The 26,705-nt window shown below is 33.0% G+C and overlaps 1 protein-coding gene across 2 annotated transcripts in view; it reads right to left on the bottom strand.

The window, feature by feature from the left end:
* Window positions 1-26,705, bottom strand: part of LOC145735183 (zwei Ig domain protein zig-8-like) — a 132,453-nt gene extending 105,748 nt beyond the window's left edge. The window contains exons 1-2 of one of the 2 annotated variants that reach the window (XM_081988981.1): window positions 26,245-26,705; window positions 3,503-3,589 (exon numbers count right to left, since the gene is read on the bottom strand). In XM_081988981.1, coding sequence (XP_081845107.1) covers window positions 3,503-3,566 — 64 coding nt within the window. In that variant the 5' untranslated portion in view covers window positions 3,567-3,589; window positions 26,245-26,705. The remainder of the gene's footprint in view (window positions 1-3,502; window positions 3,590-26,244) is intronic. The other variant, XM_081988982.1, reaches the window with a different exon arrangement.

Here is a 26,705-nt window from a genome sequence, read left to right on the forward strand (position 1 = left end):
GTTCCTCCGCTTTAGAATTGGCACTGATTGACAAAAATTGTACAGAAAGTAGTAAAGTTGCAATCATTTATATCCAGCCAAATAGTTAACGTTCACGTACCGGCAATTTTCGACGCTACCAAATTATTATTATTTCGGTTTTATGACATGGCTAAAGCTTAGTAATAACTGCAAAATGGGCACTGGCTAAATTGAGGATTATCCGGGCATCTCGTTAAACTTTTCATCCCGTAATGCGATACAGAGTCGGATACAAAAGGGCGTCGTCATTTATTTGTAAGCACTGACATTAGCAATTTATGTCACGCAACTGATTAATAATTAAAATATTAGCCCTAAACAAGATTAGTTAATTACACATGTAGTGCAACAAGAAATTATGGGCTTTGCTGGGAAATTTCAGCATCTTGTTTGTGTGATGTGAATGCTTACTTTGTTTGATTGATCCTTCTAATTTGAATTCAAAGTATTACTTACTCCACTCTTGTTGTAGAGAAGACTGGGTGTGAAGAAAAATCTATCGGTTTCCTGCATTCAAATTCAAGATCGATTCTGTTCATATCTCGAGAATATTTCCTTGTGGACGTTGAATCGTCGATTTTCCAGCAATATTAAATTAAACTGGGCCATTAGAATGCTCGTCGAGAAGTTGAAGCAATCAGAAACGACTTAAGTTCAATATTTAAGCTATTTGTTCTTCCTGCAAAAGGTTTAATGTCGACGCCGTTAGGACAGGAATGAACTTTGCCACTGCAACGACACCTGCTAGAAACGATTGTATTAACGCCACCAAGTTTTCTAATGGGTTTTCTGCATTTCATATTGAAAATCTGACTTGTAGTCTTTGTGCTGCAATTTTACACAAAACTGTTTTTTTTTTTGGCTTTATAATGTATGTTTACGTTGAATTCTGTTGATTTTTCTTTTTATCCGGACGGATTTACATTTTAGATTGTTTTGCCCGTTTGAGGTCGACGATATTTATTTTCTACAACCAACGGAAAGACAATAGAACTTTGTTCGGAATGGAAATTTAAATTGTGGGATTCGTTTGAGTATACAAAATAATTAAAAGTGTAACGCTGCTTTACACTAAAACTAAAGTCTCTCCCAGGGCTAGTGGCAGTGACGTAATAATTGCCTTTCCTTTTTGATTACGTCTAAACTGAGCGAGATGGAAACTTGACGTGGCATTAACGTATGTTACGAATTTTTAATTTCGTGAATGTTCGGCGCTGGCGAAGGGACACATTCTGAAATCAGTCCACGTTCGTAATTTTGACCATGTGTCATCTGATCAATATATTTAAAAAACGAACCGGTGTCACGTGACAAAATGTCAAATTACTTCACTTGTGCACCGAATATATTTCTTCTTTTCGCGTTTGTTGACATTTTTCTACTACTTTTTTCTGTTACTTTAGTTTTGCATTTTTGCAACTTTTGAGCGCAGTTTGACAGTTTTGACGTTAGTGACAGTTGTCACGTGATTTTAGAAGACTATTTAGCTAGACTATAAAGTGTCAATTGTCAAAATAACTGTCATAAATCTCAGAAACACGTTTTATATCAAATACTGCAAGAAAACGTTTCTAAATCCTGATTTTTGCAACGTTAGAGCATCATTTGACAGTTTTGACGTTAGTGACAGTTGTCACGTAATTGTAGAACACTATTAAGCTAGACGGTCACGTGACAATTGGCAAAATAACTGTCCATAATTTTCAGAAACACGTTTTATATCAAATACTACAAGAAAACGTTTCTAAATCCTGATTTTTGCAACTTTAGAGCATAGTTTGACAGTTTTGACGTTAGTGGCAGTTGTCACGTGATTTTAGAAGACTATTTAGCTAGACTATAAAGTACCAATTGTCAAAATAACTGTCACAAATCTCAGAAACACCTTTTATATCAAATACTGCAAGAAAACTTTCCTAAACCCTGGTTTTTGCAACTTTACAGCATGGTTTGACAGTTTTGACGTTAGTGACAGTTGTCACCTGATTTTAGAACACTATTTAGCTAGACGGTCACGTGATAAGTGTCAAAATAACTGTCATAATCCTCAGAAACACGTTTTATATCAAATACTGCAAGAAAACTTTTCTAAATCCTGATTTTTGCAACTTTAGAACATAGTATGACAGTTTTGACGTTATTGACAGTGGTCACGTGATTTTAGAAGACTATTTAGCTAGACTATAAAGTGTCAATTGTCAAAATAACTGTCATAAATCTCAGAAACACGTTTTATATCAAATGCTTCTAGAAAACTTTTCTAAATCCTGATTTTTGCAACTTTAGAGCATAGTTTGACAGTTTTGACGTTAGTGACAGTTGTCACGTGATTGTAGAACACGATTTAGCTAGACGGTCAAGTGACAATTGGTAAAATAACTGTCATAATTCTCAGAAACACGTTTTATATCAAATACTGCAAGAAAACGTTTCAAAACCCTGATTTTTGCTTTGGTTTTTATTTTGTGTAGTTGTATTTGTACAAGAACAATTATTTTCGTTTTCCGTCATTTTGACAGCAGAATTGAATAGTAAGTTTTTATTGAAATAGTTTTAATTGAGTAGCACTAAAAAGGCGACGGTCATCCAGTAATCCACTCAGAAAAACATATTTTTAGGTACACAATTATCCAAAAAATCCTCCATAAGCATTCTCCATGCTTACTTGAATCATTCTGTATAGACCCACTATATGACAAAAGAAAGCTTATAAATGAGGAAATCACGTGACGTTTGGCCGCTATAATGGCGTCAAAATATATTTTTTTTCGGATATTTTCATGAATATCTCAAAAACTGTTTGAGTCAGAGGGTGAAATTTTTACGACGTATATACCCTGATGGGAGGCAACTTTTACAAAATATAACATTTTTTGAGTTTCTGACATTTGAAAATCTGAATTTTGAAAATTGTCTTTGACTGACTAGATTACTCTAGATAGCTTTAATTTAATGGTTGTAATGTGACGTGGAGCTTTATTTGACAAAATGTAATTTTTTAAGTGCGCCACGCCTTAAAAACTATCAAAATTGCCATATATTCATGGTATCTCCGAAACCGTGCCAGTTAGAGCAAAATAGATATCAGATTCGTGTTTTTCAGTTTGAAATTAGTGAAAAAAGTCACTTTGGTTGATCAAAATCCAATATGGCAGCTGTTAGTATTGTAAGCTCAAAAATCCCAAAATTTTCCCAATACATTCTGTATAGAGAAACGAAAACTAATGAATGGTGCTATCACGTGACGCTAAACGGGCAGGGCTAAGTTGTATCGTTTGGCCGCTAGATGTCGTCAGAGTTGCCTCTAGTATTTCTTGAATATCTCAGGAACGCTTCAAGTTAGCGGTCTAAAATTTGTACCACAAACGCACTTCATTGAATTTCTGGTTCAACAAAAAAAAACGCTTAAACGTTAATGTCGTCACTGTCATTTCTCCTGGGACAAAAAGTACTGTAAACCGTAAGATTCATAGAAACATACCTGCTACTGTGAAACAGAATAAAAAGGTCAATATGGGTGGCCACAAAATCTCCCGTTTAGGCATCGTGCTCCACCAACAGATAGAACCTGTGAACAAATATTTTGCATTACAAATTAGCAATTAAAAATCAATACGGCACATAAAACAAAATATGTAAACGAAGCCGAAACATATTGATGAGCCAATGATACCATTATTGCAGGTAACTGAGCACAAATATTATATTATTGCATACGTTCGCTGATAATTAATAATTTTAACCTATATTCTGTCTACTAATATGTTAATTGAGTCAATAATTTACATAAAGGTTAAAGATTTTAATTTGAATGATTTGGCTGTGTCACACCAAATGAGCAAAATTGTGGAGCTGCTTAAAATGCAGTTTGGTGAGTTTTTTTTCCCGGGTCTTATGCGGGGTAATTAAAAAACTCCGCCAGCCTGGGAGGGATATTAATTAGAGCTATAGGGAAATAATTTATCCCGCAATAATTTAGAAACCCAAAGCGGACACTGAGAGACTACAGGGCCGTGTAGCGTACAAAAGCGGAGGTGATTAGTGTTAGTGTTAGCGGTTACGCTTAATTAAAGTTTTTCCGCAAAGGATTCGTTCTAATTGAAACTCGCCACTACATGCTACTTTTTGTTCTGTGGAAATGAACCGGTTTGATGTATGTCCAGTGTGGTGAAAAAATATGATCTCAATATTTTACTTAAAATGGGTATTGTTAAGTCTAAGTGGCGCTAGATTACTCCAAAACTACTACAACTACTAAAATAGACACAGTCTACTCCAAGTCGGTTCTACAAACATTTTTGTCTCTGACTGCCCTTAAAACTGTTTTTCTGTCAGTTCAAACTTTGACACCATTTTTTTCCTGACTGTACCATATTTTGTAGTGTTTCTCAGGTTATTGGATAGGAAATTTAATGGGGATTCCAAAAATGTGCTTAAAACAGTGATTTTCTTATTCCAAGTGGATTTTATAGGCAACTTTGTCCCTAATTGTTTTTTTAAACTGTATTTCTGGCAGTTCAAATTTTGACACAGCTTTTTGTCTTGACTGTACCAAATCTTGTAATGTTTTTTCTTGTTATTGAATAGGAAATTTAATAATGGTTCCAAAAATGTACTTAAAATAGGCATTTTCTCACTCCAAGTGGGTTTCACTGGCAAATTTTGTCTGACTGTCAAACTCTTCTTAAAAGTTGCAAAAATCAGCTGCTCAGAAAAGATTTCTTGCAATATTCGGCGGTAATACCCTAGTGCATTTAATTTTTCCGGAAAAATTCGGAAAAACGAGTTTCTAAGTAATTTGTTTTAACAAATAGCATGAGCGAGAGTGGTTTTAAAAATTACTTAGAAACGAGTATTCCAATTTTTCCACAGGAAAAATTAGATGCTCTAGGGATATTTGGTAAGATTATTTCCTGAGTTAAAGTTTGCGTTATTTTTTCATCTCAAAACATATTATGGGTCATAATTGAATCATGAGAAAATCAAAAAATAATAAAAAGCTAGAAATGCAATTTTTTAGAAAATGCTACTTGTTCGTAAAAAAGTTATAAAATTCGAACTCGTTTTGTTATTGATGAAACTCTCTAAAATAATAAATAACAAATCAAATCAGCCTTTTATTTTTCAAGATTTTATTTTGACAATATTGACCAAAAATTGCTTGAATTAAATTAATAACATCCATTACAGGAAAATGATATTTTTCAATCAAATTTCAATTAGACCCATAAGTTTACTGGTCAAATTAGAACTTACTGGTCAAATTGGTAAATTTTCCTATCACACTGAATTTCACTTTGCCTTACTGGTAAACAAATGGTCACTATAAATTTACGTCCATCATTACTTAAACCTTAAACTACATACGTAAAAGATAATTTTTCTGAGGGTTGGCAATCAAGTGTAGTTATACCTAAAAACAAACAGGTATAAACCTTTAAAATCTGTTTCGGTTTAATTTGGCAAGAAGCATTTTTAAGACGTGTGTCACATCAGTAAAAAACAGAATTGGTTAAATATCAATCAGATCTATTATAGCTTCCTTCAAATTTGACCTTTATGAAATATTAGGTTTCATCAAGTTAAAAAGGTTTAATCCGGTTCATTTCTTCTACTTGGCTTCAAAGTTGACAAGTCCGGATCCTTTCGGGACCGGTCCCGTTTTTTAATAAAACTTGCTGGATATGGAAAGGTTTCCCGTCCGTTGCCAGGAACTTATTTATGTGTTGAACCGATGATAATTTAATTGGCACACACCGTCTAATATTTTTGGTATTGAGGAAATAAAATTTATGTGAAACCGGTAAGTTATGTTACAATAAAAATGTAAAAGGTTGAAACGAAAACGTATGACGCCTTCAGTAGTTTCTAATAACAAATTTTACTACTCTTTTCGAGCGCCGAAAGGTGGAAAGTCGTGCAGAACATTCGGAATTATTGTCACATGGAGAATTTTCCGTCTCTACGAAATACTTTTATGACACTGTTAAACCATTTCTCTGAACCAGGATATTGATTTCAACTTGTAGTGATTTCAAATTGTTTCAGTTAGCGATTCGTACGTACTAATTGTATTAATTGCGTTAGTGTTTGAATTCCCAACAAACAGCTAATTACTGAAGTTTGGAGAAACTTAAGTAAAGGCATGTTAAACCAGCCTTTAAACTGGTTTGCTAATAATCCCTATAAAATTTAGACAACATCAATACGGTTCTTGAAAAGCCCTATTTAGCTATCGGCACTGAATAATTGTCTTTCGGACAGTTTCATGGAACTAAAACGACCCATTATGCATGTCATTTCCATAACCCCGATTCAATTCGAGCACAATGTCCGAGAGAAATAAAATATGTGAATAACGTCAGACCGCGGCATGTCTTTTATGTTAAACCGATATTTAAATTTCTAATACTTGACATAATTCTTCTTTAAAAACTATAAAAGCCCCCGGGGCTCGAGTATGATATATGGAAGTTGTCCGAATATGAATTTCAATGCTTTATGAAATAAACGGTCTTATTAGACCATAAAAATGTTGTAAGGGTCGTAGTTTTAACGTATGTACATATTTTACTGAAAGTATTTATTGTTTCCTTAATATTGATTTATTGGTATCAGTAGCATCCTAAAAAAACTAAATTAACCTATGAGATACAAAACCTCTAGCTCTTTCTTAGTTGTCAAAATCAATGGCTTTTGTATTCTGTCTAGTATAGTTTGGCTTGACTAAATCTATTTTTTACTATTCTATTACAACTCCAGGAAACTATAGACTATAGACAATCTTTACTTTGCTCTTTCAATTCAGACGATTATTTGCATACTAAAAACAATCTTTTCCAAGAGCTTGGAAAGGTAGGAAGGGAGGAAGGAGTTTGTGTATTAAATTTAATTTGATTTGTGAGAAAGGTGAAAATGTTCTCTTTTAGCTGAGGTTTATCTAAACTTGTAAAATGTTTGTAGTGAAGAGAATATTTAGCAAAATTACGTCTCAAGACGTCCAAATTACGTGACAAAAATTGACTTTGAAATTGGTCAGTAATATTAATTGTAATTAACATACATTACTAATTATTATTTTTCAAGTTTTGTCTGTGTTAATAATACTCTGATCACAAGGCTTACTTAGAGTAGAAGTTTAACTAACTTTGTTGTAAATACAACAGTAACACGCTTTTAGACTGTTCTACAAGGTTTTGGAAGCTTCTAGACACTATTTTGAAAGCTTTTGTAGTTCTTATAGCGTTTTCGAAGCTTCTGAAATCATTTTAGACTACTTCAGGAGCATTTGTAAGGTTTTTGGACAGTTTAAAGAGCATATTCAAAGTTCTAGACTGCTTTAGAGGCAATTGGATTTCTTAGAAGAGAGTTCTAAAAATTATTGGATGCTTTTAAACTGCTTTAGAATCTTACGGAAGCTTTTATACTGTTTTAAAAGATTTTGAAAGCTGCTAGCCTAGTTGAAGAACATTTGGAAGCTTTTTAGACTGTTCCAAAAGCTTTTGGAAGCTTCTATACTGCTTTAGGAGCATTTGGAAGCTTCTAGATACTATTTTGAAATCTTTTGGAGTTCCTATAGTGTTTTCGAAGCTTCTGAAATCATTTTAGACTACTTCAAGAGCATTTGTAAGGTTTTTAGACAGTTTAAAGAGCATATTCAAAGTTCTGGACTGCTTTTAAAGACAATTCGATTTTTTAGACAGTTCTAAAAATTATTGGATGCTTTTAAACTGCTTTAGAATCTTACGGAAGCTTTTATACTGTTTTAAATTTTTTTTAAAGCTGCTAGCCTAGTTGAAGAACATTTGGAAGCTTTTTAGACTGTTCCAAAAGCTTTTGGAAGCTTCTATACTGCTTTAGGAGCATTTGGAATCTTGTAGATACTATTTTGAAAGCTTTTGGAGTTCCTATAGGGTTTTCAAAGCTTCTGAAATCATTTTAGATTACTTGAGGAATATTTGTAAAGTTTTTGGACCGTTTAAAGAACATATTCAAAGTTCTAGACAGCTTTAGAGGCAATTGGATTTCTTTGAGAGTTCTAAACATTATCGGCTGCTTCTAAACTGCTTTAAAATCTTTAAAAGCTTTAGAATCTTACGGAAGCTTTTATACTGTTTTAAAATATTTTGAAAGCTGTTAGCCTAGTTGAAAAACATTTGGAAGCTTTTTAGACTGTTCCAAAAGTTTTTGGAAACTTCTATACTGCTTTAGGAGCATTTGGAAGCTTCTAGACACTATTTTGAAAGCTTTTGTAGTTCTTATAGTGTTTTCGAAGCTTCTGAAATCTTTTTAGGCTACTTCAGGAGCATTTGTAAGGTTTTTGGACATTTTAAAAAGCATATTCAAAGTTCTGGACTGCTTTTAAAGGCAATTGGATTTCTTAGACAGTTCTAAAAATTATTGGATGCTTTTAAACTGGTTTAGAATCTTACGGAAGCTTTTATACTGTTTTAAATTTTTTTTTAAAGCTGCTAGCCTAGTTGAAGAACATTTGGAAGCTTTTTAGCCTGTTCCAAAAGCTTTTGAAAACTTCTATACTGCTTTAGGAGCATTTGGAAACTTCTAGACACTATTTTGAAAGCTTTTGGAGTTCCTATAGTGTTTTCGAAGCTTCTGAAATCATTTTAGACTACTTCAAGAGCATTTGTAAGGTTTTTAGATAGTTTATAGAGCATATTCAAAGTTCTGGACTGCTTTTAAAGACAATTGGATTTTTTAGACAGTTCTAAAAATTATTGGATGCTTTTAAACTGGTTTAGAATCTTACGGAAGCTTTTATACTGTTTTAAATTTTTTTTAAAGCTGCTAGCCTAGTTGAAGAACATTTGGAAGCTTTTTAGCCTGTTCCAAAAGCTTTTGGAAACTTCTATACTGCTTTAGGAGCATTTGGAAACTTCTAGACACTATTTTGAAAGCTTTTGGAGTTCCTATAGTGTTTTCGCAGCTTCTGAAATCTTTTTGGGCTACTTCAGGAGCATTTGTAAGGTTTTTGGACATTTTAAAAAGCATATTCAAAGTTCTGGACTGCTTTTAAAGGCAATTGGATTTCTTAGACAGTTCTAAAAATTATTGGATGCTTTTAAACTGCTTTAGAATCTTACTGAATCTTTTATACTGTTTTAAATTGTTTTTAAAGCTGCAAGCCTAGTTGGAAGCTTCTATACTGCTTTAGAAGCATTTGGAAGCTTCTAGACACTATTTTGAAAGCTTTTGTAGTTCTTATAGTGTTTTCGAAGCTTCGGAAATCTTTTTAGGCTACTTCAGGAACATTTGGAAGGTTTTTGGATAGTTTAAAGAGCACATTGAAGGATCTGGACTGCTTTAGAGACATTTGGAAACTTAGACATTTCTAGAACTAATTTTTGAAAGCTTTTAAACTGCTCTATAATCATACGGAAGTTTTTAGACTGTTTTGAAATCTTTTGAACGTTTTTAGACTGGTTGAAGAGCGTTTGGAAGCTTTTTTGACCGTTCCAAAAGCTTTTGCAAGCTTCTAAGCTGTTTCAAGAGCATTTGGAAGGTTCTAAAGTGTTTTAAAAGCTTCTGAAATCTTTTTGAACTACTTCAAGAGCATATTAACAGTACTGGACTGGTTTAGAGGCATTTGGAAACTTAGACGATTCTAGAAATAATGGTTTAAAGTTTTTAAACTGTTTTGAAAAGTTTTTGACTACTTTAGAAGAATTTTGTACTTGTTCTCGAGCTTTTTTGACAATAAGTAATAATAAATTATAATGTATATTATTTTTATGTATATTCTGTTAAGCTATACTACTCTAGCGTTCAAGCAATATTATTACGTAAAAAACTGTGCTAAATTTATTCAACAAATTTCTATATAATTTATAATAGAAAAAGTCATTATTACCAAAAGGTCCTTACTTGTTCACTTTTTACTTAAAACTTTTCTTAAAATTAAACTGTGTAATAAATCTGTCATTGTTATTATCCATATTTCATTCTTATTGAAAGATAGGATGCACTACATAATCCACCAGCTTAGGTTTTACACAGGATTAACTCTTCGATGGTATATTATCCCTTATACAGTTAACTCCCTAGGTACGCTTTTTCAGTGGTTCGTTTTTCCGCCTGCCCTTAATTTCATTCGGGAAATAAACTTCGAGTTTGTACGTTGTTTGCCACGTTTAATTTTATAGTTGCTTACACAATTCCAAATGTTAGTCTCTGTTGATACGGTTTAACACTGCAATTTACTACCAGAAACTCTGTTGTTTTACTACCAAGTCCCAAGTCAAATGCATATTAAGTTTTGTCATTATGGAGATACCACATGTACAAATAGAAAAACAAGAAAAGCGAGTTTTGTTAGCATTTTCCAACAACCTCTTTGATAAAGGCTTAAATTTTAATTTTATATACTGAAAAAACTAGAAACACAAGAGGGATGTAAATTGCAGGAAATTAACTACCGGTTGGTAAATTATTCACGCTGTTTTTCCCCTGCTTGATTTCGTCCTAAGGGACGATGTCGGGCAGTTCTCGTTTTTCTACCGGACTTTAATTTCACTCGGGAAATGCATATGAGTTTTGTGTTTTTAGGTAAAACTAATTTTCATATTGCTTAACGGGGTGTTACAGTTTAAAACGTTTTTAAGTGAGATAAAGCTAATCCTTACAGTGATCGTACAGCAAAAGAACGTTTGCCATGCTAGTATGTTTTTCTGTCTCGACAAAAAAGTAGCAAATACAAGCTTATTTATAACTTTGAAACAAGGTCTCTCGCTGTTTTCGTTCTGTGGGTCTTTTGGCAGTTAACTTTTCACGATTCTAAACTTCTGTATGTTTTGTTGGTGACATTTTTTTAGCAAAAGGTCCACCCTTTTCCGCTTTAAAACGCGATGACCTTAATTTTTTTCTCCGAGAGCTGAATGTGCCATAAGGGATTTACATTTTACGGAGTTCTTTAGCAATTACGGGCTTATCCTTTTTTCTCTCCACAGTTTTTTGTTTAGAAATCAGTTAACCCGTTTAGTAACAGTCCAATTAACTGACCAAAATTAGTCTTTGATTAGTACAGAATCATTTTAAGATATTCTATCAATGAGAAAGCAAAACTGAACCACATGTTGCTAGTTTACAAGTTCGAAAACAGTTAATTGGACTGTAACTGTATTTTGTGCATGAATATATGTGAAATTAATCAGGTATTTGCAGAAATGTTTTACTATTTACGTTCAATCAGCCTTCAGGTACGTTAAAATGTTTGCCAATTTGCCAATTAAATTTTTTTGAATTTCTAGCATCTTGTGTGTAATACATTTCAATTAGATTTTCTAAATGCCAATCATTTCATATTTAAGTACTGGTTACATTTTAATTAATATGTCATTTGCCTTTAAGTACTCACGACTATCCAAATATAAAAACCATTTTCGTGCATTAGTTTAAGGAGACTTTGAAACTCCGTTTAGTTTTTATCCGGGATTACCACAGATTGTGCCACGCTTATGTTTCTGCACTACTCATTTTATTCCCGAATATATCATTCAAAGCCGGAAAGCGTGCACAAAAGTAAGCCCCGAAATGTTAGTTTTAAAAATGCGGAAAGAATAGCAAAAAGAGAGAATTTTGCTCATATTCGTATGCATGCAAAACTGGAATGGTTTTACCGACCTTTCTTTTTCTCTTTCGTCGGTTGTTCAGTGATTATTGGCGGAAAAGTGCGACTTAAACTACCAAAACGCTTTTTTAATCATATGTTTTGTCTGAATTATACACACCCTGATAACTGAGTTTATCTGCAAATGTTTTTGCAAGCTGGAAATTGATTTAAATGCAAAATCAAACATTGCAGCCTCCTCCGCAAATCCAATAATCAACTGTGACCATATATTCAATATTTGTTGGACAAATAATTATAAAGTCTGGGTTTTGTGGGATAGCGAGAATCACCCCACAGAAACAAAATTCAAAATTAATCTATAATTGAAATAATACCATGCAAATTGCGGTCTGTAGGGTAATGATATCACTAGTTTTAGTCCTGATGTCAAAAATATTTCTAGTTTCCAATTAGTGGACCAAATTAATTAGCTTACTTATTACGTGGAAATTACTAGTTTATGTAACTTTTTTTTTGGTACTGATTTATATTATTTGTAACAATCATCAAAAAAGCCACAAGTAGTAAAAATCTAAAACAGGAAAAAAACTTGACAATAAAAATTGATGGCAATAATACATTTTTTATCAGCGTTTTAATCAAACTACTTATAACTTAATACGCTCTTTCCACGAACTTTTTTCCTTTTGACAAACAGTATTTTTAAGCAACATAGTTTAGGTAACTTTCTATAAGATTCGGCACGATAAATGGAAAAAATTAGAGGGTATAAGCACGCGAAGGTCTCATTAGCTGTTGACGGAAAATTATGTTGGGCATTTATATTTGAGTTATCGATAACACATCTTTACGACTTGCCATTGTTGATTTAGAAGTGGTTTTCTAACATTGCGTTTGAATTGTAATTGAGGTATTTATGCTTTTTCATTTAACAGTATTAAGTTGTATAGGGTTTTTTGTTTTAGCCATACTTTTACACTTTCTGTGATAAAACTAAATGATACAATCTTAAAACAAAACTGCCACACTTACAGTCGAAACAGCAGTCGAGTAATATGAACCGAATTCGAGCAATTTCCATTAGGGAATCTTACAACGGAATCGCTAGGTTTGGTTCATTGTAAGGTATGCAAATTTGCCCGAACATTCGACTCGTAAAATATACGAAATAAGCTCAATTTCGCCAACTTTGTTTCGGTTATGTGCGCCATAGCCTGGAATAGTTTCATCTTACTCCCAACTTTGTTACAAATCGATTTTGACAGCACTGGATTTTTACTGTTATGCGCGAACTTTGTTTTGAAATTCCAATGGAAGCGTACAGACCAATTCCCCAGGAAATTTCCATGCCCATAGACGTCGTTTTTAAATTTATTAGTTAATAATAAAAAAACAACAAACTGTTCGTTTATAAGTAATATCAGTCAACAAAAGTTATAAAACAACTCCTCGCCTTCATCGCTCTATTAGTACTACTCGTATGTTTATATTTCCATTTAGACCAAAAATTGAAACGCCACTGGGTTTGTACTGTTTTGTTTCGGATATTGAACAATTATTCCAGAACCTTTCAGTTTTCGACTTAATATTCCTAAGTTTGCATTCGACTTTCCTTACCAGCTGCATCCGATTAACCGATTTCAAATTTGTTCCTAAAACTCTTCTAGTTTTCTTTCTTGCAGTTTAAATTTAAATTCAATGCGGTCTAAAAGTTTTTCAGAATAATTGCGTCTTGATTGCTGAAGAAAGACAAAGAAAAAACATACCTTTCCAAGGTTTTCCTATTCAAGCAAAATGCGGAGAAAACGCGCTTGATAAATAACAGGAGTCCTATCAGTCCATTTGAATCATACATCACAAAAGATTATCTTTTCTACTATTTTACATGGAAAGGGCTGCTCTACCGGTATTTTTAAGTGCTAAGACAAGTTGATGTATTAAACCCGGAAAAAAGATACTTACTTCCCGTGGGAGTAATGGCGTAAGCGACAAACAATTATTAAACTTCGACAAGACCGATTGAGAAAGGAATTTGCAGTTACCATGAAAAATGACCAGGGAAATGGGTAAAAAGAAATTTCTAGATAAATAGCCTGAGTGTACTAAGCAACGTCGCGTAGACCTGAACCCCATTCATTCTAAAGATTGTCAGGAGAGTAATGGACATAGCAAACCAGTAAAAACCACGTTTAATAGTGTAAAAATCAAATTCCAAGATTTTACATCTTTTAATAACCATAAAAAGTTACTTAGTATTTTGCTACTACTATTTTGTATTTTACTTAATTTTTTATTACTTTTGTAATATGATAGTTAATCAGACTTTTTACGATAGTGACACTATGTTATTTGCAAATCTGTATGTGGAGAGAGAAATTAAACTTTCAATGCTAACAAAAAGTTTTAAAATTCCCAACCCTCATCACTGTATGTTTTACGTAATAGAGATTCTTCTCTCTCTACCATTTGAAATTTTTATATAAAAAAGCTGTTAAACAAAAATTTCTATTGGTAATCCCTACAGTACCATCAGGAAATTTTTAATGTTTTATTTCCTGCAAGTTTCTTTTTAACGATCCCGAAACAAGGAGGGCGACAAAAACTGCTCCGTACTTGGACATCTTCTACGTCGAGGTGCGACCTCCTGGGGCAACTTTTCTCGCTTGTCGTTGTTTATTTCCGGGATTTGACAGGCGCGAAATTGAGACACGGCCTCGGCGGGCACGAAAACACGGGATGCCTCGTTAGCTAACGTCTCACCGTCTAGATAAGTAAAACTTATAACGCCGCTTTCGGGGTGTCTAGATCACGATGAAAGCCATGACGGTAAGCTAATATTTCCTGTGTCGAGTGGGAGATTTATGTCAGGCATAGCTCGTCATTTGACTGAACTAAACACGATCGTCAACTCGAGTTAACTTTTAACCTACTTGATATCGGAGACGACTATGGGAGGTTCAAAAACCCTAAAGATTAAATCTGGGGCGGTGATCTGATATGCCGAATAATAAATCTTGATTGATGATAGGAAGTTGTTGGGTAAGACGCACAATGGGATGCAAAAAAGTTAGGGACGCCCCTGAAGAATGGAAACAGTCATTTGTAACTTTCCTCCTAGGAAGTGTGTATTTTGGAAAAGTCTAATCGGATCGGTGCCACTGTGTTTGAGGAAGTCGAAAAAGAAAAAGTTGTATGGAGCCAGTAGAGTGGAAATTATATTTGTCAATTTGTTATATATTGTTCCATTTCTTTACTTGACACGCAACAGTTCCTTTTTAAATTAAGTTACGTTTTGGGTCTCGTGACAACTTCTAACTTTCTTCAAATCAATCTTTTTAAAAAGAAATATCTTTATAAGTGCTCTTTTCAGACACATGGTTAGGTAAAAAGCTAGTTTTTAAATTAGAACAGTATTTTACTACATATGAAAAATGTCAACAGAGAATGGACTGACGTAACAAAATAATCATTTTTTTTATTTCGTTGTTTCAAAGCATCAATTACATAGTTTTTACATATAGATTTTACAGTTCTACAACAAAAAATAATATTCATTCTGCCTATTGAATAACATAATAAATTTGTATATTTGCCAAAATGCCAAATATGTACTAAAAATGTATAAATAAATATTGATGTTCCGAAACTATCCATGTCCTGCAATGTTTTTTTTTCTGGATTATTTGCATTTTTCCGTTTAGAATTTTTCCGAACCATTCAACCTAATTTTTGATTTGGTATTTCCGCTACTTCTACTGTTTTTAGTATGTTTACCTTAAGAAAATTTAGTTTAGGATTACTAGAACTTTGTAATGTCGTAGAAATAAAGCAATTTTAGTAGTGACAAATAGCAAGGCAGAGCAAGTTTTTCAGGATTTTGCTATTTGTTCAGATGATAAACCATGCGAAAAATAAAATTGAGTAAATATCAATTTCAAAAAGTAGAATTTTAATCAATTTATTTGATTTGTTGTATTGTCCAGTGCCGGAGTCACGTGACTTAAAAAATATCAGTCTAAACGCAAAAACTGTCAAATGACGTTAAGAATTATATTTAAACCTTAAAAAGTCATGTGATTTAGTGTTTAAAACTAAAAAAACATGTCACATACAATTTTGCCGTTTAAAACACTCCCATGACTTTTAGGTTTCTGTTTTTAGGTTAAATAAGAGTCACTAGATTTTAAAAACAAACATTTGAAGAATGAAAATCGTCACGTGACCATTTGTAATGTAAAAAGAGTCACGTTATACACATGAAAAACTAATATCACATTTTAGTTATATTTTACACAAAAAATATCAGTTTAAACTGAAAAACGGTTACGTGACCCTTAAAATAATATTTTAACATTTAAAACGGTCACACTTGTTTAAACTAACTTTATTTTGACTGAACGTAGCTTTGTTATTTTAGGAGATAGAAAAAAGTGTAAATCAGAAAAGTTGTAGAACATTTTATCCTCTACAAGACTGTATTAAGGTTTTTGCCCCTAAGGGCCTTCCTAAAGAGTTACAAGGCAAAAAGTGACAGGGTGTACCAAACTCGTTTTTTTAAACTCTAAAACTTAAACGCCATTTCGCCTGAAAAATGGGCTTATGTTATCACTTTCAATGTAATATAGTTAAAATGTGATATTTCTTGTTTTTCTTCTTGTACTATTACAATATTTCTACATCCTCAAGAAGTCTAGTGAGAAATCTTATTTATCTAACTTATTGCAAATTCGCTGGGATGCTTATTGCAAATTCGCTGGAATGCTTCCCAAGGAAAATCGGTTTCTTGTCATAACTGTCAGACCGCTGGAGCAATAATGGTTTTCATTTTTCTGCCTTCTTCTCTACGTCACTGGATATTTTGCAAAAATTTCAGTTTTTTTTACTTTACTTGTTCAATTTGACAAATAAAGTATCTCTTATAAAATTCTGATTTGAAACCTCGTTTACGAGATAATTGAGTTATACATTCAAAGGCCCAAAACCAACTCAACCCAACTTAAAAATTGTCTTGAAAATGATGAAAATTGACTTAAGAAGCTTAAAAAATGTCTTTGTAACCAGTTTTCATAGTTTCCAGACAAATTGAAAGACTTTAGTTTTGAAAATTGACTTAGAAACCAGTAAATTTACTTTGAAACGGTGAAAATTGACTTGAGAGGCTTAAAAATTGTATTTGTAACCAGTTTTCAGACAAATTGAAAGACTTTAGCCTTGATAATTGACTTGGAAACTATGAAAATTGACTTGAGAGGCTTAAAAACTCTCTTGCAGTCAGTCGTTATAGTTTTCAGATAAGTTAAAAACTTTAGTAGTGAAAATTGACTTGTAGCCATGAAAAACTACTTTATCGAGAATTTTTTACTACAAATTCACACATTTCAACCTTGAACATTCTTGGACACCAAAAAGTGACTCTGAACAAATGAAAAGTGACATCAAAAGCTTAAAATTTGGATTTGAAGTAAGTTTTCATAATTTGAAAATACATTTCAATCTTTTAGTCTTGAAAATAGTCTTAAATACAGGATATTGACATTAGATTTATGAAAATTGACTTGAAGACTAACTTTTCAAGTTTTTTACTTTGCTTTTAAATTTTTTGCACCTCTGGACTGTTTTTAGGGCTTAAGAACTGCTTTCAGCTTAGAAAATCAAGTTTTAGGGTTATCTTCACCAAGTTTTTGACATAGCAGACTTAAAAAACTGTTTTTATATTTTCCATAGGCTTAAACATGCCATTTCACGCTTTGTCAGTATTAAATTGACTGCTAGACGCTTCACTGTACTTTAAGACTAAAAAATCGAATTTTAAACTATTTTTTATAGTAAAAGTTAAGTTTTTGGCATTAAATGCTTCGATATTAGTCTTGAACACTAATTTTTAGAATTAAAATAGTTCGAAAATTCGGACTGTTACCAGCGTTTAAATGAATAAAAAAAAATTTGATTGAATGATCAGTTTTACCCTACTTATAGTCTAAAAAATTGAACGCCAGTAAACATTAGTCCAAAAATCCTGTTTTTTGACTATTTTCAGTGTCAAAAATTAACTCGTTAACCTCACAGATGACCAGATTTTAATCCTTTTGAACCATTTTAAAGTAAAAAATACAATAACCCAAGTAGACATTTTTGTCAATTTTGAATAATATCCAGTGAGCGTAGAAAATAAAGACTATCCCCCTATATCGACGCATATAAACAATTTTGAAGAATGTCATTCACATCACATAACGAGTACTCATTTCATAATTACTTGTTCCAAATTTTATCAAAATTGGACAGTTGTAGCAAAAAAACGATTTTTTAAACTGAACTTTGGAGGTCTGTGCCTTCCTTAGGAAGCGTTCTTCAAGAAAATGACATAATGCATGTCAACTGGTTTTTTGATGGGCTATCGAATGATGAATTATTGACATTTAAAACTGGACCACCCTGTGGTAGTATATTCTGAGTTAAAAGCAGAAAGTACCTATTTGTCGCCTCCCATAGAAAATATCAGTTTTTTGTTGAATTTCAAAGTAGAGGCGAAAGTAAATGACTACATAAATGCTTAAATTTGCATTTTACCTAAAACGTATACAAGAAGACCTTAAAGAAAAACAGTGACTGACGGGTTTAAATTGCTGCTATCGCCAGTATACAGTATTAAGTTACATACAGGGTACTAAAACTTTGTCTATTAAAAGTTATAGTTTGATTCGTAACAAAATGCGGCGCAAATAGCACATGTTGGTTTCAATATGAAATTTTAAAACTAGACACAAATCACGGCCGATAAATCAGTCGTAAAGTTGGCCGTTACACACATTTGGGCAAACAAAACATTTCTAAAATTTCTATTCGAAATTTAACATTTAATTAAAACCTGTCGCGTGCGTTTGTTCGTGTCAGCGCTTCAATCTGATTTCGAGTGTTAATGGGTCCGCTAGGCGTGATGAAACGGTCACGTCGTTTGTCATTTAAACGCTGGGGTCATTAGTTTGCTAAATTACCGGAATCTTTCTCAAAAATTGAATATATACGACAAATCAAAGTAAACTAGGATAAAATCACGTGGACAATCTGGCACACCAATGTAACAACTAATCAAACATTTTTCTTTGTAACGTCATCTTAGTTTAGTTTGATTCTCCGTATCCTCTTACTGCACAAGTTAAACGACTTAAGTAAATTGAAGCTACGCTTCGGTAAACTAATTCAAACTTATAAAACTTTACAGTAGCGGATTCGTAGAAATATTACAAACACAATGCGATTGTTCCTTTTTGTGTAATTTAGGAATCTTCATATTTCCCCGGAGATGAGTATAAAAGCTTAAATCCAGCTTAGTAGCTCAACGACTTAGTGCTCGGAAATGTATTACACAAATTACGTCGAGTCAAGTGAGCCGAAGCGTGCAGAAATAATTTCTCCAAAGGTTTAATATATTTTCTTTAAACTGAGATACCCTAAAAGATAAGAAAAACACGTAAAACGTTCCTTCTCGCCTCTGAGATGCTTTAATATTAAATGTTCGGTTATGCGGCTCGCATCAATCATTGTACGAGGCAGCAGTTTTCTTTAAGGGCTTTTAGATTTTCTTCGAGTGCAAAAAAGTGGTTTCTTGCAGCCTAAGTACGTTTGCAATTTACTTTTATTAAAACTGTAATATATTGCATTTCAGAAGGGCTTTATATAGATTGTTTGATGTGTCAAACGTAAAACTAATTAATGATTGAAACAGACAATTTCTCGCAGGTGCTCTGTAGTGTCTTTGAAGTAATATAAAGGGTCCAATTCGGGCTTTGACGTGTTTCTCGGAGTGTAAGCCACCGCAAACTCGAAATATTGCATCCGCAAGGCATAAACCAATACATAAAAGTGCTTGCGCGGTATTTGCGCCATATTTTCACCGGAGCTGCCGCAAAATCTCCTGTAAACTCCCACCGTAAAAATAAGCTGAATTTAAGAAGTGGCTGTTAAATATTTTACCGACTTTAAAACCAAGCGCATGCGAGTTGTTTTATGGTTAGTTCACTTTAACTTTGAACTTAATTGTCTTTCTGTAAGTTAGGTTTATTACCTTGCACGTTTTATAAAGCCAAAAACGTACTTGTTTAGATTTTTACACTCCTGACAAGAAAAAGAGTGTACGTAGGCGTAGAAGGGCCACTAAAAAAAATATATACCAATACTATTTTTGTTTGGTGCAATTTTAACCTATAATTGCATGTCGGGCGTGCAATTGCAAATCGAAGAATATCGAAACCAAAATTTTCGAAATTACTTTTTCTTTTTTTGCTAATGTGTCTTATGAAATAACTAAAAATAAATGACACTTTGACATTGCCACATTTCCGCCTCTACAATGTGGAAGCATGATATTTTGATATCCAACGTTTCGTTTTTTAGTTACCATCACCAAATTTTAATTTTCTTATGTTAGATTTTTTCACAATTGAATTGGAAATTTTATCCTGATTACCATGATGTACCATATGTTCTGATTCAGTTTTGCAATTTCGTAATAATAACGAAAACTGTGTTTTTACAAAGAGCTCCCTTAAAATAACATGTGATTGTCATTTACAAAAACATGATGATAAAAGCTTCAAAACTTACTTGAACATAACGTAAATGAGTATAAATAAACTGAATGACACTTCTTAGGTTTATCAATCAAATTTTGACAGTTGTGACATGTGAATGTCAATTTTAGACGCAAATTGAACTGTCACAAGTGAGATAACTGTCAAAAATCGGTTCATAGAGCTATAAAGCTACAAATCTGACTTGAAAACACTGTAAATGAGTATAATAAGCTGCATATGTTACTTTATAGCTTTTTGGATAGAATTTGGACTGTCAAAATTCTGTTTTGACAGTTGACCTGTTTTTTTTAGTTCAATTTGCTAAAAATGCATGCAAAAACCAAATCATGTGACTGAGTTAAGTTTAATTTGGTTTGATTAGTAATGACACTTTGGCAGCATATGATACATTAAATTGACGTCAGTTTGGCAACTTTGCAGACGTATGATTAACGATTATTTAACCGAAGTAATTTTACGAAAATGTAACAACTTGGCAACTTTGCAAAAAAAAACTCGGTTCGGTTAAAATATGACAATTTGGTTGGTTTGATTATTTTTTTTTTTTTTTTTTTTTTCCTTTCTTAATCTTGTTAGTTTTTTACAAACTCTTGTGATTACGTGAAATCTTAGTGGTCACGTGACTCCTTTTCATTTTCATTTTGTTACATTTTCAGTTCACTTTGGCGGTTTGCAGTTTTTTCTGGCTTTATATTAAATATCTCGGTCACGTGACTTTTCTTTGATTTATTTATCAATTTTCCTGTTTAATTTATTCGTGCCCATTTAACAACATTTTTTGCGCTTTAAAATAAATTACGTGACTCGGTTAAGTTAGGTTTGGTTTTGGTGAGTAATAACAATATGAAAAATATATATTAAATTGGTGTCAGTTTGGCAACTTCGCAGACATGTGAAGGAGGTTTTAGGAAAATGGACCATTTGGCAACATCGCAAACAAAAATTCGGTTTGGTTATTAATATGCTGTTTGCAAATTTTGTCACGTGATTGAATTAGGTTGAGTCACGTGTGTCTGGCTTAGGTTAGGTTAAGTGAAAAAATGTAAAAAGCTTAACCGCAAACTGAAGAAATATTGATAAAAAACTAAATAAAGATAATTTATAAAGTTTTCAGCGGTTCTTAAAGTATATGTGTTTTCTTTATATAAGAAAAAGGATGAAAAATGCAAACAAACTTGAATAGATTTTCTAGTTTTTGTCCTAACGGTTTTTGCTCCTTCTGGTGATTCTAATCACACCTAAATGTTGTAATCTAATTTTTCTAGAGTCCTATACAACATAACTGCGTAGTGCCTTAAACAAAACTTCGTCTTGTTTAATGATAACAATTGACTGCACGAAGCAAACAAAATTTTTGCTGAATTTGTTTATTTTGATTTCTGCAACCTGAACCAAGTCTCTATAAAATTTTCTCGTCTATAAAACTCCCCTTTAAAACTCCTAGTCACGATACACATGCACCGTTATCGCAAAATTATGTACACTTTAAGCAAAAGGCCACCTTGAAGCTTCCTACACTTAAACCAAAGATTTACTGGTCTTTGTCAAGAGCTTTACCCGTGAGCTTAAAAAGCCCTTAAGAGAGCAGTTCGATTTTCATAAAATTTTTAACCAGAAATACGGTTTACCGAGTGGTTCTTAACTAAAGAGCTTGCTGGTAGTTTATTTATAGTTCTTTACCTGTTAAGTCCGAGCAATTGCCTTTCTAATGTTAGGTTGGGATCAAAGCAAGGCCCAATTTAATTCAGCGACATTGGCAGGCAAAGAGTTCGTTTACAAAAGCTTTTTGCTACTCCAAAACATCGTCCACCTTTAAAGTCCAAGCTACTTTGTACATAAATTGGCAAAGGCCTGTGTGTAGTTTATGCAAAAAGTCAAAACGACATAATACGTTTTTCGTGGCAATTTTATATTATATTGAGCTGGTAAACGAGCTAAAACGCGTTTTTTCCGTCAACAATAACGGAACAAACAATCTTGCTAAACTGCAAAAACGCAATCTGTTTGTAGCGACTAATTAGGAATTCAGGACTGCAGAAATTTAAGTGGTCTCCAAAATCCACAAAATAATAATAATTTCTCGCTTTCAGAGGGTGTTTGCACCGCCGGAATTTTAAATATTTCATTTCACGCGAAAACTTTAGAAATTATGTGTTTTAATTAAAATTAGCAAAATAACTGTCTAAATGGCTCTTTTGTAGCCGTCGAGCGCCAGAGTTATCTTTAATTTCAGTATAGTCTGAAGATTAAAGTGCTATTTTTGGTTGATTATACGGTTTTTCATAATTGTGACAACCAGTGAAATCACCAAGAAATTAATGGAAATTTCCCAGATCAGTTACGTTGGGGGAATTTAAAGTGATATTTACTACTGCTCCCGCATATTTCCGGGAATGATAAACTGCCTAGTAATTTGGAGGCACCATCCAGCCGGAAGTTTTCCTCATTTTAATTAAGGGGCATTACTTTAAAAACTCCCCTCGCTAAAATAACTTAAAATATTTAAAATCGCGACTGATTTAAACGATCTCCCTCTAAGAAATTACTATCATTAGGTGAAGTTTCCAGCAATGACTCTCGAGTTTAATCAAACCTCACTTTTTTTAATAAAGTTGTAATACTTAAATTTGTAATTACTTACATTTGTAGTTACTGAATGTTTTGAGAAGTTAGAAAGTTATAGATAATTACAAACTGGTTAAGTGCTCATGTTTTCTAAAGAAAAATTTTAATGTAGAAGTCATCTAGGTTCAAAAACGATACAAATTAGTATACAAAATATCAAAGAGTCTTCAGGCTGTAATATAGGTTAGGTTAGATTTAGTAAGTTGTAAAGGAAGTTTTTATAAAGAATCCTGAGTTTTTAAAACTCCTAAAGATCTTCAAACTTGCAAGAAACTCATCAAATTGACATTTAGAATTATAGAAACTCGTATCATACATTCTCTGAACGCATGTAAACGCCTCAACATTACTTACTTTGTTTAATCTGGAATCTTTTACTCAAATTGTACTGGAAATTTTTTGTGATTTGCTTTTATTCAGCTTTTGCTATTCATTAAAAAGTTGAGTACTCTTGACCTGGTTTTTATTGGAACAGAATTTGCATTTGTGCCATTTGTCTCAAAATTGACAGAAAGCTGGAAATTTAACATTCAAAACGATTGTGCAAATAGTCTTAAAATTATTTTTTTATGAATAAGTGGAAAAAGTAACAACCAAAACGCTTTTTCAACAAAAAAAACTATTTCATTCATAATTCGACATTATACTTTAAAACCAATTAACGTTAAAGGGAGGCTATAAAAATATCGACAACGTTACCAATCACAAAGCAGTTCGTACTAATTCCGCCGATTTTATTACCTTCAAATTGAATTCGCTGGTGGTTTTAATTCTTTTTTTATTTCGCCATTGAATAGATTAACCTCGGACAATGCATATTCATTCCATTAGCAGATACGCACGGAAATACCGTTTTTATTTTCAACTGATTAAGCGAAAGACCATTGAAATTTGAGCCGAATTTAAGCTGAGAGGAATATGAGCTACGTCATGCGTTTGTTATTGGCAGCCCTTTTGTCTCGTCAAAGTTAAAATTAAAATTTTCAGTTTATTTTCCTTGTTTATTGCAGCTGCCATGAAACTTTTTTGGTAACTAAATTTATAGTCAGTGTTCATTGATTTCTCCTAACTAATCCAGGCTGAGTCAAATTTGTTTCCAATAGCTTCAAAGTAAAAACACTAAAACTGGAATTGTTAAGTGAGTATCAAAAGTTGGAGGGCACTTATTTCCATTTGTTTCCCAACAAAGAAAAACTTATACTGACAGACCGGCACTTAAAAATACCGAGATAAAATCCAAACTGCAATTTTACTAGTTTTGCAACTACTGCAAAGTTTTATTACAATTAAAAATGCCTCTTTATAAAACCGGAGTTTTTCTTGAGGCATTCTGCAAAATACGCGACAAACAATTTAGTTGGGTATTTCAATGACCCAAATAACTTGTAGAGCCTTCAAAAAAACTAAGAACTTAAATTTGTTTTGTACTTATGCAGTTAGAAATTATTTAATAGTTTATCTTTTATATACATTAAGCTAGATTTATGTTAGGTCTACATGTGCAGCATTTGTGTAAAAATCAGCAATATGTATGTAGTTTGTGATGTGATTTTTTTTTACCAACCACAACTACCCACCAGGTTGTGATTTACGCAAATGCTGCACATAAAGATGTAGCATAAACCTTATATGACATTTGTTACGTGGGTTGTCATGTAGCAAACAACCTGACCGACTGATTGCTGTAGATTGGAAATAAGAATATCCAGAAGAAGAAGAGAAAATCATTCCAAACCAATGTTCTCAACAAAGATGGTAAACAACATGACATATGTCAGTCTGTCAAAGCGAATGTAACCTAACCTAACCTAACCTCTGAAAGGCAATAAAAATGTTGACTTTTATCCTTACTGTATTTCTTTACAAACTTTAGCTTAGGTTTTATGCTATAGTAACATAGGTCATCGTTAAAATGAGACAGACATTTTAAAAACTGAAGCCAAAATACGTCTTTAGTCTGTATAAAGGGCTCTAGCAGGCTTTGGAAGTCTAGAATTACGTGGCTAACTGTCACTAATGTCAAAACTGTCAAACTTTGTCCAAAGTCGGGATTCAGAACAATTTTCCCGCAGTATTAAAAAAAGACGTCTTTTTGAACTTCGTTTAAAACGAAGAAGAAGTTTTGATTTCGGGTTTGAACAGTTTTCTTGTTGAATTCGAATCCAGACTAATTTTTAGGCTCAGATGTCACGTGATCGTCTAAGTAAATACTATTTAAGTGTCACGTGGCAACCGACGTTAACGACACAGCCATTAAACTTTATTTAAAATCTATGCAAATCGCAGTTTCGAACACTTTTTTCACAGAATTTGAAGCAATACTTGCTATTAGCTCTATGATCGTTATTATGACATCATTTGTCACGTCACTGTTTTAAAAAAAGTATCTTAAGATCACGTGTCAACTGTCAAAATTTCGGTTTGGAACAGTTTTCTTGTTGTAATCAAACCTGACTGGGTTTTCAGCTCCATGACAGTTGTCACGTGACTGCCTAAACAACCTGACCCTCCGATTGCTGTAGATTCGAAATGGAGATTTCAAAAAGAGCTACAGAGGAGGAAGAGAGAACTATTCCAAACCAATGTTCTCGACAAGGATGGTAAACAACTGCACAAATGACATGCGTCAGTCTGTCAAAGCAAATGTGACGTGTAATTTTTAAATTTTTATTGCAGTATAGATAAGTCAGTTCTTAGTATATTTTTGTTGGTTTCAAATTATTGGATAAAACTAGTTTTAAATAGCCTTATAGTGTGTCAAAAGTTTTTCATATAATCCACTAACAAAGTGATCTGCAACTTAAGTCTATCACGAAAAATCTACTAATTTTATTTAGAATTTAGATGAATGACTACTAAATGAAACTTTTCCAAACTCTCACCCAGTAATTATTTCTTTTCATTTTAGTTCTAACCTTGGTAAGGCAATACAACTTTTGACATTCGCTTTTATCCTTCCTGTATTTCTGACAAACTTTGTGTACAGGGCTCTAGCAGGTTTTAAAAGTTTAAAATTACGTGGCTAACTGTCACTAATGTCAAAACTGTCAAACTTTGTCCAAAACCACGGTTCAGAACGGTTTTAAACTTGGTTTGGAACAGTTCTGATGTCACGTGACTGTATAAACAACTTGACCAACTGATTGCTGTAGATCTTATTGTGAATCATTAAAGGTTTTTTATATAATTCACTATTAAAGTTATCTTCAACTTTGGTTAAGTCTATTACGAAGAATCTACTTATTTTAAGTAGAATTTAGATGAATGATGACTTAAATCAAACTTTTCCTCTCAGAGTGATAATTTCTTTTATTTTTTAGTTTGAAGCTTTGTAAGGAAATACAACTTTTAACATTCGCTTTTATCCACGTTTAAATTGCAGCAGCTGTTTAATAAAACTTTTAGAGCAAAACTAACCTAACTTCTTACAGTCGTTCACTATCACATCTTCTAATGTATGTATCCATCACTTAGTCACATTAAAACCTTATTAACCCTGTCACCGGTCACGACTAAACCCCCTTATTTAAATTATAGTGATGTGTATCAGTCAAAACTAAATTAAAACCACCCTAATCCACTTCACCCCCTCAAATCCGTGTCAGGTAAATACGGCAAACACCTGGATCACAGCTCGGCGTAAACGCAAACATACAATAATTACACCCTTAGTTGGTGTCGCGTAAGTAAGTTTCCGCACCGGAAAAGTTGGAAACGCGGAAAATCGGTCGACGCGCCCTAAGGGAAAGTCGTAGTAACACTACACCAAGGGTGGCTGGATCTGGGAAAACCGCCCCCACCACTCGGCTTTCCAGACGGTAGGGGTGGAAAAGCGGCCGACGGAGACGACCGATATGACGTTGAATAGTGGTGGCATA

Source organism: Ips typographus, linkage group LG11 (assembly GCF_016097725.1).
Source record: "Ips typographus isolate SLU linkage group LG11, UJ_Ityp_2.0, whole genome shotgun sequence".
In the NCBI taxonomy this organism is placed as follows: domain Eukaryota; kingdom Metazoa; phylum Arthropoda; class Insecta; order Coleoptera; family Curculionidae; genus Ips; species Ips typographus.